We start from the raw sequence: 19,568 nt of genomic DNA, 5'->3' as shown, positions 1-19,568 counted from the left end.
GGTAGCCCTGGAGAGTTTTTGTTAAATTTCATTTGTTTTTTCGTTTATTTTTGCAATTTTTTTAAAATGAAAATGTGATGCTTTTTAAGATTCTACTTAAAAACATACTAGTTTTTCGTTCATTGTTTATAAAAAACAAGTATCGACATTTTTTATGAAATATCGATGGGACGCTTGGGTGTATAGATTATGGGTTCAAAACGATCGGTTCAATTGTTTTGAAATCATGAAGCATTGAAATCGTTGGTTCGAATCGATCGAAATCGGAGCCATGTTTGGAGCGCAAATGTTCAACAAATAATACCCTTTGTCAGTTTTGCTTCGCTTGATCCAAACAAATTTTACACAATACTCTTTCATGGAATGCTTAATTCAGGGAAAAATGGAAGAAAACATGTGCCAGAAAAAAAATGTAAATACCATAGCGCACACTTTAAGGTGGGACTTTGGTATTTTCGGGCTATAAAAGGCCCGTTTTTTGACGATTTGACGACGAACATAACCATTCAAGTTTATTTTTTCAAGCTAATGCCATATTAATCTAGAACTTTTGCAGAATATTTGGTATTGTTTTGAGCAACATTCATTGAAAAATTAATCCATGGCATCAAATTTTGGTAGGCATGTCGTCGAAAAGGTACTTTTCCTGGTGCCCATCGCAGCGACATGACGGGTCATTTGAAATGTACAAATCGATATTCATTAGAAAGATTATAAGTTTATCTAGGTAGCCCTGGAGAGTTTTTGTTGATATTCCTATTTTTCGATTTTTGGCAGATTTTTAAAGTTCAAAAAGTGATGCTTTCTGCGATTTTGCCGAAAAGCACGATTTTTAAAGATTTGTTTAGAAAAAAGTATCAACAATTTTAATGATATCTCGACGGCACTACCTGGCAAATAGTGTACAGATTATGTGTAAAAAATTTCGAATCAATCGGCCCAGTAGTTTTTACGGTACTGGATGGGCACCGACTTTGAAAACATTGTTTTTGTTTTGGGAAACGCTCTTCAAAGTAGCGGGCTCCATGGAGCCTTGTATGAAACGCGAATTTTCAAAAAACTTTAACTGTCAGTTTTTCTTCGAATGATCCAAAAACATTACACACTGTTCATGAAAGGATCGGCGTTCAGGGAAAAATGTTAAAAATATGTGTCACATAAAAATTAATCGCAAACTTTGTGGTCAAGGAATGGAACGGGAGTGGAGAGAACGAGAGAGACCATTAATTTGTCATTCAAGCGCTGTTTAAATTCCATATTAATATGTTTTCCCGGTTTTATTTTCTCCCCCTCCCCCCCCCGTTAGCATTAACACGAAGCAGGTCGTACCGAATGTGGCCGTACGGCGGCGAGAATTTGAGCTGAAGGCAGAGAGCACCGGCTGGTGCCGGTCGACCGGTAAGTAGTGCCACCAAGCAGTAACACCGTGTGCGTCTTCTTCTACTGTCTCTTTCTCTCTCTCTCTCGGTCACTCCCTGCAGACGATCAAACGCCATCCGTGTGCTCCGACTCGGATTCGACGCACAAAACGACGGGCGGCCGCGTTCGGTCACTCTCGGTGGAATCCACTCCGTCACAATCGGAGCAAAGCGCCGGGGTTAAGGTGGTGGCGCGACCAGCTGCTGCACCGGCACCAGCACCAGCACCAGTGGACAGTAGCGGTGTACCGTCGTCTTCGTCATCTCTCGGCTCGGAGAACGGTCGGGCCGGGCCAGAGAAACCCCTCTGCCCACCGTCGGTGCCGACCGTCGCTTCCGATCCGTCCCCACCAGTGGCGGTAGGTCCGGGGGTAGCGATCCTGCGCCAGAAACCGATTCGTGACGATTCCTACCGGAATGTCGTCTGCAACTCGTCCGGTAAGCTGCCCGTTACCACCGTTTCTATTTGTTTACCTTAATTTATCTCTCCTCTACTCTCTTCTGTCCTGCGGTGTTTGTGTGCGTGTTTTTTTGTTTTTTTTTTGGTTTTGCGATGGGGCGTGCAAATGGATGATTGTGGGTGGGATTCGTGGTGGTTTGGGGTTCCTCTGACAGCCTTCTGGTTGCAAGGGTCTGCAGCGGCCCCAGTAACGCCGCTCACGTCCAGCAGCGACAGTCTGGCTGCAGCTCACTGGTTGCAACGGCCCCTGTTGCTGGCGTGCGATGCCACCACGGAACGGCAACCGGAAGGCAGCGTACGGAAGGCGATACACCGCAACCAGACGATCGTCGAGGTGGGTGGCGGACGCCCGTTCTCAGACAGCGACGACAATGACGACGAAAGGATGCTGCCACAGCAACAGCGTCGCCGACGCGCCGGATCTGCAACCGCTTCTACTGCTGCTGCTGCTGCTGCTGCTGCTGCTGCTGTTACTCCCACTGCCGCTACTGCCTACTGCGCCACCCCTTTGTCACCCATTTTGGCTGGATCGTTGCAGACGACCAACGAAAGTCGGGGCTGGGCCAGCCGCCACCAGCAGCCACCACCGGGTCGTGGTCCGGTTCGTCCAACGACGCTGGACTTATGCACAGGTGGAGCATGCGGACATTTTTCGATATAGCGATTGTACTACCTGTTTGTTGCTCGCCTGCGCCTGCGCCTGCGCCATTAACAACACCATGTTCTCGCCTGATGTTCTCATGCTAAGCGCATCGCATAACTCACCTTCTCCTCCCCTTTTTTTTTGTTTTGCCTGCCACTAGCCACTAGCTAGGCTAGACTGCCGCATGTTTGGCCTGCCTGTTGAGGAGCTGAGGAACACCTTGCCGCCTCTAATTTAATTCGAACAGAGTTTTGACTGATCCGGCATTTTTTGTCTGCTAAATACAGAAACAAAAAAAAAAAACAAAAAAAAAACTTGCAAGGAGGGGGATTACCGATTTGCGATTATGAATTTTTGTTTTGGATTTTTGCATGGAATCACTTGCCATTGAAAATCGGTGTACAAGTGTAGCCCGCCGCACCCTTTTGTTACTTCTTTTCTTTTCTGTCAGATGCCGGTCCAGAAAATGTAGCAACATGTGGCTTCATACCAGGTGTACCAGTGTGAAATGAGCCGTTTTTGGGTGAACATGAAACATTTTTTTTTTCTAATGCAACGGTAAATTATATTTAATTCAAAGTACTGTCCCTCGTTGGAGACACATTTCACACCTATCTTGTAGGTAGTTTGTGGCGAGGTAGTCAAAAAATTGTTGATCTGGTTGCCAATGACCAGTACGAGACGCAAATGTTTACCTTCTCGTACGACTGGAAGTGATGCACTTGGCTCATTATTAAATGTAATTCTAAACTTTTTTCAAAGCATTCGGTGCGAATCCGAAGCAGTTTTCTTCAGCTGGAAGCAAAAGATTAATGCTTCCCGCATTTCGTCAATTTTTTGGAACAAAAATGGTCATTTTCAACACGCTGCCAAACGTAGCCGGTCTTGTTTAATGGTTTTCTGGGTATGAGGTATGATTAACAGATGTCCAAACAACAAAGAAAAAAATTGAGATAAGATGCGCCTACACCAAACATTCACGTTTGATGCATTGAAGCGTTGACGCTCATTTCATATTGGTACACCTAGCAGATAGACATTTGTGTTTTGACGGTTCAATAATTGAAAACCCCCTTTTGGTGGTCTTATTTGAGTTGTCCGATGCATTTAGAAGATGAATGAATTGTTCGATTTTATTCCTATGAAGCCATTTTAGAAGGTCACACTCTGGGGCCCATTAATCTATAACGAACTAATTAGTAACATGTGTGTGGACGTGGTCCTATTCGCTTGTCCGTCACTGTGTGTATCCCATTAACCCCCTTTCACCCCCTCCCTTGTTTGCAACTGACCCGCACGCCCCTAGCGCGGTTACTAACGACGGCTTCCGACCTGCATTCGATTCGATTCTGTTTGCGTCTGTCCATCTCCTCAAGACCGGCGATTTGTGATGTGCGATTCGAGTGCTGATCTTGATCCTTCCCCGCTAATAACACCTCTCTTTGCTCACCATTTTTGCTGCACAACTTGTAGATGGCCTCGGTCCCCCGATCATACTCCGGTCCAAGCAGCACCAGCAGCAGCAGCAGCAGCAGCAACCGATGGAGAATGAAGATGAGCGGAAGATGCGCCGCATCTCCTACCTGAAGGCGACGGCCAGCGACAATCTGTTCCAGATGCTTGAGGGCGATACGGGCGAATCCGGCACGGCACAGCTGCCCGAAACCACGGCCAACGCGACCGACTGCTTGCTGTCTGCGATTGCGGCCACCGACAATCAATCAACGACGACGACCACGACCACGACGACGACGACCGGGACGACCGGGACGACCGGGACCGGGACCGGCAGTGATTCACCGACGATCACCGGCGTCAAGATGCAGACGACGTCCACGATGACGACTGGGGCGGCTTCGCTAGGGTCCTACAGCACCCAGCAACCGCAGCTGAAGAGGTAAGGACCACTCTCATTCACCCCAGGCCCGTTCGCGCACCGTTTCGTACCGTACCATCCGGTCCGTCCGTCTGTCCGTCCGTCCGTCCGTCCTCGAGACTGTTTCGTTCGAGATTTGCTTTCCCTCTCTCCAGCCGTCTCTCTCTATCTCGTTCTTTTTTTTTTCTTTCTTCTTCTTATCCTTTCTGGTAAAAAAAACCGAGGTAAAAACCAATACGTACATCTCTATGAAATTGCATTTATTTTTGGGGTTTATAATTGACCTTTAAGCACGCAACTAGCTGATAAAATGTGTCAGAAACCTATATAAAATATCTGCAAGGCGGTAGAAGGAGGGAAAAAGAGTTGGTTCGAAACAAAATGCATCCTTTCATGCAAAATGCTTGATATGATAATGCATGATAGCGAAAATATTCCACTCCTGAATTGATTTTGAGATGTAGTTAATGGTTTTTTTTACGAGGTTTTTATTCTCTGCTCATTTTTTCGTTTACCTTTCCCACTCCCCCCCCCCCCTCTTTCTCTCTCTGCCTCACTCTTTAATATATTGACGGCACTCTCGCGCTCTCCCTCTTTCTCTCTCTCTCTCTCTCTCTCTGTCTCTCGGCCACATTTCCCCGGGCCATCCCGGGGGTAGTGCTTTTCGCCCCTGGCGAAGACCACGCTTCACCGATGACATCCAACCGTTGCGCCGCATTTACGAGGCCGACTCGGAACGGGAGGCCGAATCGCCGGTTTGCCGTAGTAGCGCCACGATCAGCCAGCCGCTGTCGCCAACGCCGGCGTTGGCGGCGACCGCGGACATGGCACGGCACCAGCCCTTCTCTAATTCACCGCACCACCACCACCACCACCACCACCACACTGCGCTAGATAGTGCGCGGTGGTTAGCTGGTGCGGCCTCGGCCAGCCTCGGTAACCTGCACGTCATCACGATGACCACACCGGGCGGTCAGGTGACGCGAAACTACTTCTTCGCCCAGAGGTTAGCCTACCTTGCTTTGGTGGATCTTGCATGCACCCTTGTGCGCTGTGTTGTACTGTCGTTGCTCGTTTGTTCGTTCGTTGTTCGATTCGGTGGCCTTGAATTTCTTCCGCAACTTTCGTATTCGCACTCGATCACCCATTGAATCCCAACACCATCTTTAAAGGGGAGACTATCGTGAATTCGGGCCAAAAAAAGGCTCATTTTTTTACGATTTTTTGTGAACCGAAACCGTTTCACTGTATAATTGTGAGTGCCATGCCATATTACACAGAATATTTGGTACTGTTTTAGGGGAAGATTTGCTAAAAAAAACATCGTACAAGGCATCATTTTTGAAAAGGCGTTTTTTTTTGCAAAAATGTACCTTTCCCGGTGCGCATCGTAGCCGTTTCATGGGCCATCTGAAACATGCAAAATCCATTTTTTTTTGCATAGATTACAGGTTTATCAAGGTATCCGCGTTGAGATTTTCTTGATTTGTCGCTTTTTCGATTTTTGGCAGCATTTTGAAGTGGATCAATGACCAAACCGGGTTCGTCGCTTAAACGGCCAAGTCTTTTGATTCGGACCCAAAACGGCCCATTTTTACGATTTGTTTTTGACGAAAACTACCTAGCTGTATATATTTTTGCAAGTGTCGTAATCAAGTACAACAAGTTTAATGAAAATTTGGTCGGATTTTGGGGAAGATTTTTTTTAAAAGCTTCATCCATCTTCATAAAATCTGCAAACAATGAACCTTGCTCTGGTGCCCATCGTATCGTACTCATAAAAGCGTGTAAAATAAAAATGTCACAAATGGTACTAATACTTGTACTCGCACAATACGCAAATGCCCCCTCTCAATGTATTTGTGCACGTCTATTAATATGTGTAGCATCGTAAAAAACAGGACTCATTGATGCTTTTTTTCCAACCGCTTTACTGTTTTATGATTGCCTCTTCGACACTGTTAACCAGCCGCACTGTCACGACTATATTGTTCACTGGTCAAGCTTTCTACAAATATTCGTCGAATGCGCATCAGAACGGTCTCGCTCTCTCTTTCTCGCTCTCTCTCTCTGTAAATAAGTATCTTTGGCAGTATTTTTGGAAAAGGAAAAATGCGATTATGCAGCAAACACGTGCTCTCCAACTACTTGCGCGCTCTCTGCTAATTTCAAGCGATTGGTTTCTGTTGTCCCCCCCCCCCGAAAACTCTCGAAAAGGACCCAGCCCGCGGGGTGGGGGCCTGCGCTTGCTTTGTGTGCTCTGTGTGTTCGTGTGTGTGTCTTGTGTCTTTGGAGTAAACCCTTGGGCCCACGGGCTGGAGTGTCATGTAGCGTGGTGTACTGATTGCATTTTCTGTTCCTTTCCTCCTCCTCCTCTTTCCCTTTTTTTCCCCTCCCCCGCAGCCACGGTAGCAAATCGAAGGCGCTAGCCCACTTCCGGGACAATCCGGCCGACCTGTCCGAGCCAGTGGTACGGGCCGGTGAACTTCACATCAAGGTGACGACAATCGATGGGAAGCGATCGGTCGATCGCAGCTGGCGCCAGGTGCACGCCGAGCTGCGCGGTAACCGCCTCAAGCTGACGCTGCTCCGGGATGGCAAATCTTCCGTCCAGGTAAGTGTTTCCTTTTATTTTTCGGGGAATTTGAAATGAACCCATGGATGGACTCCCGGACCTTCGAAACATTTCAAAACGTAGCAGATGCTCATTCAAAAACGGTCGATTCAAGGAAACGGTTTGAACGACAGAACGATAAAACAAACAATTGATATTCGGATTGTGTTAGTGATTAAATAATTATTTTAGAATCAATTGAAATTTTGTTGTTATGCTCTTTTACCTTGAGATCGTAGAAGAAAGCATCGCCCGCTCGCCACGCAGTAGGCTTTGCGGCATTTTTGGTTCATTCTTGGCGATGCGTTTTCTTAAGGGGGACTTCGGTATTTAATTTTTTCTGTGGCATATATTTTTAACATTTTTCCCTGAATGCTGATCCTTTCAAGAATATTGTGTTAAAGGTTTGGATCAATCGCAGCAACACTGACAATGTTACTGATTTTTCATGCAGGCCGCTACTTTGAAAAGCGTTTCCCAAAAACCAACGATTTTGAAGTCGGTGCCCATCCAGTACTGTAAAAACTACTACACCGATTGATTTGAAATTTTTTACACATAATCTGTAAACTATTTGCCAGGTAGCGCCGTCAAGATTTCATTAAAATTGTTGATACTTTTTTTTAAACAAATCTTTAAAAATCGTGTTTTTAGGCAGAATCTCAAAAAGCATCACTTTTTCAAGCTTCAAAAATCTGCCAAAAATCGAAAAATCGGAATATCAACCTCTCTCCAAGGCTACCTAGATAAACTTATAATCTTTCTAACGAGTATCTATTTGTACTTTTCTGATGACCCGTCACGCAGCTACGATGGGCACCGTTAAAAGTACCTTTTCAACGACATGCCTACCAAAATTTGATGGCATGGATTAGTTTTTCAATGAATGTGGCTCAAAACAATACCAAATATTCTTCAAAAGTTGTATATTAATATGCCGTTTACTTGAGAAAATAGTGTTGCATGGTTACGTCACAGAAAAATCGTCAAAAACGGGCCTATTTTTTGGGCCCGAAAATACCGAAGTTCCCCCGAAATACCGAAGAAATTTATTCGTCTACATCCTTTATAGTGGCACTGTGGAGTGAAATTCTTTCAGTTTGCTTCAAACATTTCTTTTCGTTGCTGCGGTTTTTTGCGGTCAACCTTTAGGGCAACGCTATGTAAATAAAGTTGAAAAAAGGGAACGATGGAAGCTAGTTGGCCCTTGTTTCTTTACGACCTCCTTGGTGTTAACCAAACGAATGATAAATAGTATGCGAGAGAGAGAGAGAGTGAGAGAGAGAGAGAGAGAGAGAGAGAGAGAAAGAGGAAGGAAGAAATAAGAAGAGTGCACGAGCGACAATTTGGAGCTCTCCTTCCCCTATCCGCCCTTTCGAAAGGTGGCAAAAGGTGGCGGCGGTCACGGCGCATACTGTCACGGTCTATCGCGACACTATCACGGCTGCTAGCTAGCTAGCGAGTCGCGGTGTGCAGAAAGCGTTTCCGTTGGCTCCCCGGCTAACATCCCTCCCTGCTCACCTCAACTCCCAGTAACCAAGCTTCCCCCCTTTGGTCGAGGTCGAGCTTGAGCTGAGCCTGACACCAAGGGGTGCTGCTTTCTGCTCTGCTTGCCCTTCCGGAGGTCCCCCCGAACGGGGTTCCTTTTGGGGAAAAATGATTCGCGTTCCGTCCAAGCGGCTGCTTATCGATAGCGACGACGGCGACGACGACGCGCAACTTTCCTTTTGAATCCGTTTTTAATTCCCCCCCCCCCCCCCCCCGGTACCCTCCTTCTCCCTCCTCTACGCACTTCTCTCCGCTGTCGTGGTCGATGAGCCACTTGGATGCTGTTTTCCATTTAACCTGCGCGCATTTCCGCGGACTTCTCGGGAGATGAGAGTGAGTTTTCACCACCGCCTTCGCCCCCCCCCCCCCCTCCCTGTGCGCTGCCAGTGACTCATTCGGTACACAAAACTTGCCCGCTGCAACCCCTTTCTCCCCCGAGGGGGGGGCCACGAGGCTGTCGGTTGCCGCGGAAGGCCCACATTCGCCCACTTTCCTCTCGACCTCGACCTGTTCGGTTGGTTTTGGGTGCGCGATATGGATGCGTCCGGCCGTACGCCCCCGCTCCGCTCCGTGGTTCCGCTCCTTTGACAAAACCACCCACCCACCACCCCCCCTCCCCCTCCTCCCAATCTGGACCGGATGGCTCTCTCGATGCGCACCACCCTCTCTTTGTTTTGCTTTTTCCGATTTTCGCCTGTCGAAATCTCGAAACCCCGTGCGAGCGCATGTGTGTTGTTGTTGTTGTTGTTGGTGGTGGTGGTGGAGGATCGCATAAAAATCGGAGCAATTAGGCAGTTTCACTTCCATATTAGATACAAACCACGACAGAGGGTGCGGGGCGGGGTGCACTTTGGAGTCTTCTTTCGGTGGTGAGCGCCATTAGCGCGCGATCGCGCGCGCTCGCCCGATGGCCACCTTGATACCACCGGGGTGGGGGTGCCATGAAAGAAGGGGGTAGAGGGGGGGTGGAAAGGCAGGTCAATTCTTTCGCCAAGCTCACCTTGCCCGTCCCACTGCATTAGGCACTGCGCATGCAATCGCACTGGCCGGTGAAGTGCAACTACCCCGTGCACCCTTGTTAAGGGTGATGTGAGGGTTGTTGTTGTTGTTGTTGTTGTTGACCGACTGATCGTGAGGCGACAGGAGTGCAACCGTCGTCGCTTATGAGAATCAAACTCTTCTTCTCTCAAACCAGGGGACCAGGTAGGCGAGGATGCACACAAAACAAAAAAAAAAAAAAACAAAAGGGGTGTTTACATCCCCCACACCCCCATTTTCTTCTAGATTACCAGATTCCCGCGTGGCCTATGATGCGCGATACAAATCGGTAGGGTAGCGATTGGTAGAGGATGATCGCGCGACGATCAACACCCCGCACTACCCTCCACCCCCGCCCATCCCCCTGCACTGGGCACGAGAGAACGAACGATCGGTGTGTTGCAACGCCGGAACGGCCAGCCAGTAGCGAGCGGTCTCGGTTGCCTATCCATCGCGAAAGTCCACCCCCAACCCCCACCCCTTCCCCCCGCTCTGCCCCCACCGAGAGGCGAGAGACAGCCGATCGTTACCGATCGTCGAGCTGCCAGTCGATTCCGTACCGTCAAGCAGGCAAGCGGCTGAGCTTGAGCGTGTGTGAGGGTGCACCCCCCGTCTTACACGAGGGTGCCTCGCCACAGCCTCGTGCGTGCGTGCGTGCGTGTTTTGTGTGTCGGAGTGTAGTGGAGAGTGCGTCCTTGTTGAGTCCTTGGCGCCGGTGCCGGTCGGTCGGTGGGACAAACATTTCTTTGGGCAACCGGAAGGAGACCGGGGGGGGGGGGGGGGGGCAGGTGGGGTTGAGGACCCTTTATGGCAACAACGATCTAGTGCACTCGGTAGCCAGCGACACATGTGAGTGATGTCACACCGGCTTCCAATGTGTTGCTCACCCTCAGCCCCTCCCCTCAGAACACGGATCTCGTATTCTATTGTTTGCGTGCGTGCGTGCGTGCGTGCGTGGTGACAATTGTTGTTGTCTAGTATTCATCATTCAACCCTTCGCTTCCCCCCCCCCCCCCCCCCGGGGCAAACGGAAGATCGCAGGACGCTGGCGACACCTACGACAAGTGGTGGTGCATTCCACCCCCCCTCAAAAAAAAAACCCACCCCATCCACCCCATCTGGATATGTCGCTGTCCCGCAATCAAAAAGATTCGCCCAACCCCAATCTCACTTTCCGTCGTAGGAGAAAAATAGAGAGAGAGAGAGAGAGAGAGAGAGAGAGAGAGAGCGAGAGAGAAAGATGAAAAGAAAAAAGAGAGAAACGAATCGGTGATACCGTGATATCACTGGTGAGGAATGCCGGTTTCATAAACCTCCATCACGAACCCGCTCGCTTCTCCTCCCACCCATTGCACCGCTCGGAGTGGCCATTTCCATTCCAGGCCGGGTGAGCCCTTTTGCGGTGACCGCGGAACGGCGCTCTGTGGTTCTGCATGCTAATCGCGTACCTGCGCGTTGACCACACAACGCCCCCCCCCCCCCTTTTCCTTTTTTACCACCCCTCCTGGGCCACCCCCAAAAATGGGGGTTCGGGGTGGTCCGAAAGCGTTCAAAGGGGGGGCAGCGGTCTAGACAGGCTGGGGGTCAACCCTTATCTGCCGGGTACACCAGCTAGCTCCGGCTCGGTTCCCGGGGTTGGCCACTCCGTCGCTGCGACAGGTGGTTTGTGAGCAAGTGGAGGCGCGCGCCCGCGCACACACGAGGAGAAATCTGCGACATCGTAACCTTGCGCGCGAACAGGAGAGGGGGGGGGGGGGACTGGGGTGCGGTCGGTTGGTAAGGTGAGGTGCGTCAGCGGTGCATGAAGCGCGGAACCAAAAATTTCTACATCCGCCATCCGATTAGTGTGTGACAGCCTCAGTTGGTTGGCCACCATCTGGCACCTACTGACGATTGTTTTATTTTCATTTTTTTTGTTTGGACCCCCCCCCTAAATGCGCATATTGTGCCCAAGTGTTTTGGTGGCGTTGCATTCCATGCGGCTAAAGCAAAAAAAAAAAAAAAATAATAAAAAGGGTTCACTGATGTCACCCACCAGGGCGCCATTTTTGATTAACGCGACGCGTGGGCAACGTGCATAGATGATCCTGCCTCCCCCCCCCCCCCCCCCCGGGGGTGGAGCACACAAAGGGCTGCTGCTGCACTTTTACGACGCTCCACTGTAGGATTTTATTACCACTGGCCTACGCTCGGACTCCGGCGATTAAAGGGGCAAAATTGGCGTAAGATTTTACGATCTGCCACTGCCACACAGTGGCTGGGTGCGCGTTCATTAGTCATTGCTTCGATTAGTAGGGTGCCGTTCCTGTTTTTTTTTTGGGGAGGGGGGGGGTGGGATCTCGTTCGCGCGCAGTTGAGGATCGAGAACCCTAGCGAACGGTTTGCCTTCTGTTCTGGTGCAGCAGCTAAGTTTCTTCTGTTCGGAGTGCTTGGAAGTACCGTAGACTGTCTCTGGTGCTTCTGTTTTGCCAATTTTGAACAACATTCGAACAGGCAATACAGGAGCACGAATGTTCAGGGTGTGCGCCATCAGGATGTATCCTATTTTAAACGTTGAATAACTGTGTCATTTTCAGCCGATTTTAAAAAATAAACCAGTTTAGGTTATTCTATGCCATTTATTGTGTACATACTCAAAATATGCTATCGATCAAATCGACCGCCTTCATTCGAGACACAAAAAAGAGCCTCTTTTTCGGGCATTTTAAATTGTTTTGCCAACAGTTAGGGAGTTAGTTTGGTGGTTTCAGCTCCAATATTTGCTCCAAGTTGTTTCAAACCCTTCAATTTGTTTGCCAAAAACCTTAGTTTTCAAAAAGTCCTATGAGGCGAACGAGGATCGCCATTGCTCGATCGCAGTTTCCACTATTGACCGATTATTGACCGACAATTTCAGTCCGCTCTTTTAACGTGGAAGTGATCCATTACTAAAATGGCATAGACTGAAGATTCAGCAACTGTCCTATTTGTTAAAATCGGCTGAAAAATGACAGAGTTATTCAACGTTTAAAATAGGACACTTGCTGATGGCGCACACCCTGTGTGAGTGTTTGTGAACGTGTAGTTGTGCGGAACGAAGCAGAGGGTGATTGACAAAAAGGACGATGTGTGACGACGAGGACGAGGGTCGAAAGGAGACGCGGCAGCACCGGCCCCGCCAGGCTCGCCTACCGCTCGCTGGCCACTCGTTTTCGTTCGGCAAGTCAACGACGGCCGGCAAGAAGAAAAAACAACCAAAACACCAGCAGGAAGCTCCACAAGAGGAGGCACGGTCCGGTGCGACCTACTGTAGCAGCGAGAGCGTCGCGTCCGATCTGGCCAGCGGGCCGGATCACCGGCGTTCGCGCTCCGGCCGAGACGCGTCGATTGGTGGTGGTGGTGGTGGTGGTGGTGGTGGTGGTGGCGGGGGACGTCTGCTCAATTGGATGCGTAATGCACCCGGCTTCCGGAAGCTGAATCTACGCCGCTGGAATTCGACCGGTTCATGGGTTAATATCGCCACTCATTTCCAAGGAGCAAGGACTGCGGGGCGCACTCTGCGCTCCAAAAACCGCTCAATCCCCCCTCCAGAGGGAGTCCATCTCGGAGACCCAGCTAGACTCACTAGATGCGGATCCGATGCTGATGTCTGGGAACTAATATTCTTTTCTTTTTCTTGTTCTTCTTTTTTTCTTTCTCTCTTTATCTTCTTCTTCTTCTTCTTCTTCTTCTTCTTCTTTTTCCTGCTTTTCCCCCCCCCCCCGTTTTCTCTTCATTGTCTTTCTTTTTTGTTTGTTTCTGTTGTTCCTTTCCTTTCTTCCTCTTTCTTCCCTCTCTTCTCCCTTTTTCCGCGCATTTTGTCACATTTTACAGAGCCCGGAACCGGCCGGTACGATCGATCTGACCAACTTCCACGTGTCGGAGGGCAACTACACGAAGCGGAAGAATGTGTTCCGGCTGGCGACGGCCACCACCACCGGTTCGTACTGTCCGCTGGAGGCCGCCGCTACCGGCAATTTCCATCCCCACACCGAAGTTCACCGAACGCAGTCAACGTCGGGATTGGCGAGCAGTGGCGGCGGTGGCATCGAAGTGGTCACTCCGATGAGCAGCACCGCCGCACCAGACCGCGAAATACTGGTGCAAGCGGACAGTGCGAACGAGATGCAGCAGTGGATGGAGGCACTACGCAGCGTTTGCATCGCCGATGGTGACGTCGATGGTGGGGCAGCAGGAGGGCCAGAGCAGGGACGGACACCGGACACCACGGATCAAACGCTGCGCAGTCCGGTAGGTGCCCGGGGTGGAGTGTTCTTTTGGGGACAGGTGGCGGGGCTGTTTTGTTATCATTTGACGCGCGCGCGCGAGTGCGCGAGCGATAACGAGCTACAACACTCTAGAGATAAGGGTTTCGGAGCATATCCGCCATCCAGTGCGGTACCAGTCCAGTGTCCAGTGGCCCATCCAGTGTAGCTGACGAATCGACGACAGTGATGGATCTCATACTGACCGTGCCGATCATACGGGAGTACTTTCCGGTGCTGATCGCCGGCACTACCGGGACGAGCCATCACTGCGCGTACGCCGTGGTCCAGCGGTACATGCTGGATCGTGCCCTGCTCCAACCGGTGCACCGTACACGAGTGGGCAACATACAGTGGACCTGCAGGGTGTGCGCCAGCAGCAAGTATACCTATTGGAAAGTTGAATAACTGTGTCATTTTTCAGCCGATTACAAAAAAAACTGAACCAGATTTATTTAGTTTATTTTATGCCATTTATTGTGCACATACTCAAAATATGATATCGTGATCAAATGACCGCCTTCATTCGCGCATACAGAAAAAGTGTCACTTTTTCGGATTGCATTTTGCATTGTATTTGACAACATTTCGGGGGAGTTATTTTGGCAGTTTCAGCTCTAATTTTTGCTTTCAGTTGTTTCATAGTCTTTGGTTTGTTTGCAAAAGCCTTACTTTTAAAATAGAACCCTAGGAAAAAACGCCGGCGCCGTTATGTGCATTTATTCATCATCCATTGCACAATCGCAATTTCCACCATTGGCCGATTTTTTCCAATGTAACGTGTGACTATTTGAGTCCGCTCTTTTAAGGGGGGACTTCGGTATTTTCGGGCCAAAAAGAGGCCCGTTTTTGACGATTTTTTGTTACGTAACCATTCAACTGTATTTTTTCAAGTAAATGGCATATTGATCTACAACTTTTGAAGAATATTTGGTATTGTTTTGAGCAACATTCATTGGAAAATGAATCCATGCCATCAAATTTAGGCAGTCGTGTCTTCGAAAAGATACCTTTTCTGGTGCCCATCATAGTTGTGTGACAGGTCATCAGAAATGTACAAATCGATATTCGTTAGAAAGATTATAAGTTTATCTAGGTAGTGCCGGAGAGTTTTTGTTGATATTCTAATTTTCCGATTTTTGGCAGATTTTTGAAGTTGAATAAGTGATGCTTTTTGCGATTCTGCCGTAAAAAACGAACTTTACAGATTTGTTTAAAAAAAAGTATCAACAATTTTCATGATATCTCGACGAGGCTACCTGGCAAAGAGTGTACAGATTATGTGTTAAAAATTTCAAACAAATCAGTCTAGTAGTTTTTACGGTACGATGGGCACCGACTCACTCTTCAAAGTAGCGAGCTGCATGGAGCCTTGCATGAAACGCGGATTTTCAAAATTCTGTATCTTTGTCAGTGTTTCTTCGATTGATCCAAAAAAAGTACACAATATTCTTGAAAGGATCAGCTTTCAGGGAAAAATGTTAAAAACATGTGTCACAAATAAAAATTAAATTTAATTAAATACCAAGGTGGAGGAACGTGGAACGTGGAAGTGATCCATTATTAAAATGGCATAGATTGAAGTATCAGAAACTGTCCTATTTGTCAAAGTCGGCTGAAAAATGACAGAGTTATTCAACGTTTAAAATAGGAAAGCATCCTGATGGCGCACCCTGTATAATTTATACTCTCTCTCTCACACACTCTCTCTCTCTCTCTCTCTCTCTCTCTCTCTACTCACACGCAGGACTATCTGAAGAGTCTGGGTGGACAGCAGGCGGAACCGCAGCGTGTAGCCGCCCTCACCAGCGTGCAGCTACCGAGCGGTGGCACCAGCGGTGACGACTATTCGCCGATCCTGCCAACAAAAGCGCAGCGCAAGTACGCGCTCGGTACCCGCTCCCCATCCGGCCAATCGCCGGTGACCAAGGCCCGCAAGACACCGGCCGATCGTTGCAGTTCCCCTTCGGCGGCGCTTCCCTCGACGCCCGCTATGCCAATCGTACCGAGTTCGGCGAATGCCCATCACCGCCATCAAGCTCCGCAGCATCCGTATCATCAGCTTGCCAGTTATCAGCAGCAGCAGCAGCAGCAGCAGCAACACCAGGCCGGTCATGCGAGCGGTGGTTCGGATCGGGAGAACGGTTCGCCCAAGTCCAAAACGTGGAAGGGCATCGTGGCGCGCCAGTTCCGCAAGATGCAGGGCCAGCAACCGTCCCCGGTGGCCGGTGGTTGTCAGCATCAGTATCCGAATCAGCTTCAGCAGCAGCAGCAGCACCAGCACCCGCAGCACCAGCAGCACCCGCAGCACCAGCAGCAATATCATCAGCAACAGATGCAGCAGGAGCAGCAACAGCACGAGCTGCTACCATTCCCGGACGGTGCGTCCATCAATGTGCCACTGCAGCACTGCCCAATGTCGGAGGAGCACCCGTACGTGCCGCTCGTCCTGGCCAAGTGTACCGGTGTGGTGGAATCGAGGGGCCTGGGTGTGGTTGGCATCTATCGTATACCGGGGAATACGGCGGCCATCGCGCAACTAACCGACACGATCAACCGGGGATTGGACGAGGTGGCCCTGCACGATCCACGGTGGGAGGACGTGAACGTGGTGTCGTCGCTGTTGAAGTCGTTCATCCGCAACCTGCCCGAACCGCTGCTACCGAACGCACTGTACGGGGGTTTTATTGCGGCGGACAAGCTCGGTGGGCAGCGGCGGCTGGTGGAGTTGCGGCAGCTGCTGCACCGGATCCCGCGGCTTCACTACGAAACGCTCAAGCACCTGTTGCGCCACCTGCACCGTGTCAGTGCGCACAGTGAGGTGAACCTGATGGATCCGCGCAATCTGGCGATTGTGTTTGGACCGTCGGTTGTGCGGTCGGCGAATGAGTCGCTCGAAACGGCGGTGAAGGATATGCGGCACCAGTGCCAGATCGTCGAAGTGCTGATCAATTACGTAAGGGCCAATGTTTTGTTTTCACGCACCACTGCACTCTGTCACTCACATCGTTCGCTCGCTCGTTCGCTTTCTTGTGCAGTACCAATACTTCTTCGAGGATGGACCGTTGCCGTCGGTGGATGAGAAACCGAACGGGGGCAATACCGTGGACTCACCGATGGAGGTACCGACGACCACACTGCTGCTGGACAACGTGGCGAAGCTAGAGCGTAAGTGTGTGCCCAAACAAACCGTGGTTTATCGGTTTGTCGCTCACCTTTTTCTTCCCCGTCCTTTACCCCCGGTAGCGTTCAAGGATGGTGGTAACCGGGACACGACGGCCGGCTTTGTGGCGAATATTGTGCAGGCGGCGAACAGGAAGATCCGCCGGACCGCCCAGCGCAAGAGTACTATGTCGTCGACCACTCCCGACACGCTCTCACTCGACAGCACGACGGTAAGGCGCCCGGATCCCATGCCGATGATGATGATGATTGCATAATGACGCTGAAATGCGCCCCCCCGGTTCTCTCTCTCCCTTAGTCGGCGGAGTCAAAGGAGCAGTCGATGCGCAGTATTACTCGCAGCCGGTACATGGAGATGGGCGCTGCGCCGGTGCCCGCCACAACGAGTGCCACCACCGGGCGCCGAACGGTCCCGGGGGGGAGCGTGAGCGAAGATCAAGCAGACTCGGAGCCCCGGAGGCACCGGGCGGCACCGGTGGCGGGCGGTGAAGGTGATGTAGGTGCGCCCGGTAGTAGTGGTAGTAGTGTGATCGCCGGACCGATCGCCGGACCGCCACTACCGTTGCCACGGCGCGGTGGTGGCCCGGTGGTGCCGATGGAAGAGAGTCTACTACAGTTGCACCATCACCACCATCATCATCACCATTACTACCACAGTAATCGGCACCACAGCAGCCAGAGTAACGATGATGGTGGATCGCTCGTGTTGAACCGCTCGTCGGAGGACGACTCCAACGATAGTGCGTTCGCTGACAATGGTAAGCAACGGTGGTTCAGTGGCCGGTGATGGCGAAGGTCCTAGGACCGACCTAGACGAGAACGACGGGGTGCACAGTGTGTACAGAGTGTCGTAGTGGTGGTGGTGGTGGTGGTGGTGGTGGTGGTAGAAGATGTTTGTTAAAATGAGCGTAACGTACGTGCCGGTGTTAGGCGTAAGGGTTAACTACATTCATAGAGTACACGAGGACCTGCGCCATTCGTCGTCACGACAAACTGCACTGTGTGAGCCGAGTGAGCACGAAAAAAAACTGTGTGTGTCACCAGCACTACGCACCGCCTCCATCATTATTGTTCTTCTTCTTCTTCTTCTTCTTCTTCTTCTGGTCTTCTTTATTCCTTCGCACCGTACTGCACCCTAGTGCAGGCAGGTTAGTTATCTGCGTTAGAAGTGAGTGTGTTGTTTTTGGCACCGTGATGTTGCTAATATTGCTGCTACACTTGCTGCTGCTGCTGCTGCTGCTGGCGCTGATTCTGTTTGCTGGATCGTGTGCTAGCGCGATCCCCTACACGCATCCTTTGCATAAACCAAAACCTGCCACCCCTTTGTAATGCAATGCAGTGAGCGCTGCTTTGTGGTCTGCAAAGAAAAGGGGGGGGCTGCCCCTTATTTTTTTTAATGTACTGCGATCGCTTTTGCTAATATGAAAATTACTGCCAGCATGCAAGCTGCATTAGCGAAAGTAATAGTAATAGCAGTGTTCGGTCCCTGAATTTGTTCGTGCGGTTCGATGCGGTGTTAAACGATGGTGCCGTGTTTTTTTTTCCTTCGGGGAAGCTTCACAGCCCCATATGTAATGTCGGTTTTAAAGTATAACTAAATACCTTTAACCCTCATCCGCAGTCCCGGGTCTGGCCAGACCCGGAGCGTTTTCGGTCGTTGTTTTAACTCATTTCTAATCAACATAGAGACCTGAGTTTCCGGGTACCGTCATAGAATTTTATTTTCTGTCGAACTATCTTTTAGTTACTATATTTAAGTGTTGGCAAATTTCGTCCTTTTGCCTTTTAAAAGGACTTTTTAAAAATACACTCCTATGCAATATCTTGTCGTCTCGGCTTGTATGCTCGAAAACTCGTATGCATTTTGTATGCAAACACATGTAAAAGCATACGGGTCTGGCCAGACCCGGGACTGCGGATTAAGGTTTTAAAATAGGGCTGCGGATGAGGGTTAAAGCGCAATACCAGGTGTATGCATATGAAACCGAGTTTTCCATTCTAAGGCTATATCTACGCCAAATGGAGCTGTAAAGCCAGTCTAGAGTGTTTTATTTTGCTCATTAGGCATCCCGTTAAACGTAATCGGTGTGCAATTTTTCTTATTTAACACAATAACAAATATTTTCTGCCATTTGACGACATTGTTCGTTTTTTGCCTCCAGCTCAAAAAATCGGCGGCCAAGTCGCATGAAGTTTTAATTGAAGGTTACGGTGGGTATGCTCTCACTGAAACACAGTGCAATGTGCGGTTTCAAACATTTTAAAAGTAGTGATATTAATAAGAGAACCAGCAACCATCTAGAATATTAGGAGTCATCAAATTGCAGGCCTTTTTGGCCAAAACGGTTACAGATGATCGTTCCAAGCAACAATTAATCAATTTTGACCGAGACTTGTGAAAAAAATCTAGCAAAATATCAAAATCGACAAAATAGACCTATTTTTCTCGATGAAAATGACCTGCCACTGCGCGGAATTTCGGCCACGGACAGGGTAAAAGCCACA

At 49.7% G+C, this 19,568-nt stretch overlaps 1 protein-coding gene across 5 annotated transcripts in view; it reads left to right on the top strand.

Annotated features, from left to right (window-relative positions):
- LOC126580022 (uncharacterized) overlaps positions 1-19,568 on the top strand; it is a 35,254-nt gene that overhangs the window by 12,225 nt on the left and 3,461 nt on the right. For 2 of the 5 annotated variants that reach the window (XM_050243853.1, XM_050243854.1), the window contains exons 7-17: positions 1,307-1,398; positions 1,482-1,856; positions 2,034-2,510; positions 3,995-4,418; positions 5,056-5,403; positions 6,801-7,011; positions 13,450-13,866; positions 15,628-16,836; positions 16,919-17,048; positions 17,127-17,275; positions 17,362-17,821. In XM_050243853.1, coding sequence (XP_050099810.1) covers positions 1,307-1,398; positions 1,482-1,856; positions 2,034-2,510; positions 3,995-4,418; positions 5,056-5,403; positions 6,801-7,011; positions 13,450-13,866; positions 15,628-16,836; positions 16,919-17,048; positions 17,127-17,275; positions 17,362-17,821 — 4,292 coding nt within the window. The remainder of the gene's footprint in view (positions 1-1,306; positions 1,399-1,481; positions 1,857-2,033; positions 2,511-3,994; positions 4,419-5,055; positions 5,404-6,800; positions 7,012-13,449; positions 13,867-15,627; positions 16,837-16,918; positions 17,049-17,126; positions 17,276-17,361; positions 17,822-19,568) is intronic. The other 3 variants (XM_050243855.1, XM_050243857.1, XM_050243856.1) reach the window with 3 other exon arrangements.

Source organism: Anopheles aquasalis, chromosome Y (genome assembly GCF_943734665.1).
Source record: "Anopheles aquasalis chromosome Y, idAnoAquaMG_Q_19, whole genome shotgun sequence".
NCBI classification, from domain to species: Eukaryota; Metazoa; Arthropoda; class Insecta; order Diptera; family Culicidae; genus Anopheles; species Anopheles aquasalis.
Note: the sequence above shows the minus strand (reverse complement) of the source record. Positions and strands in the feature narration are given on the sequence as shown.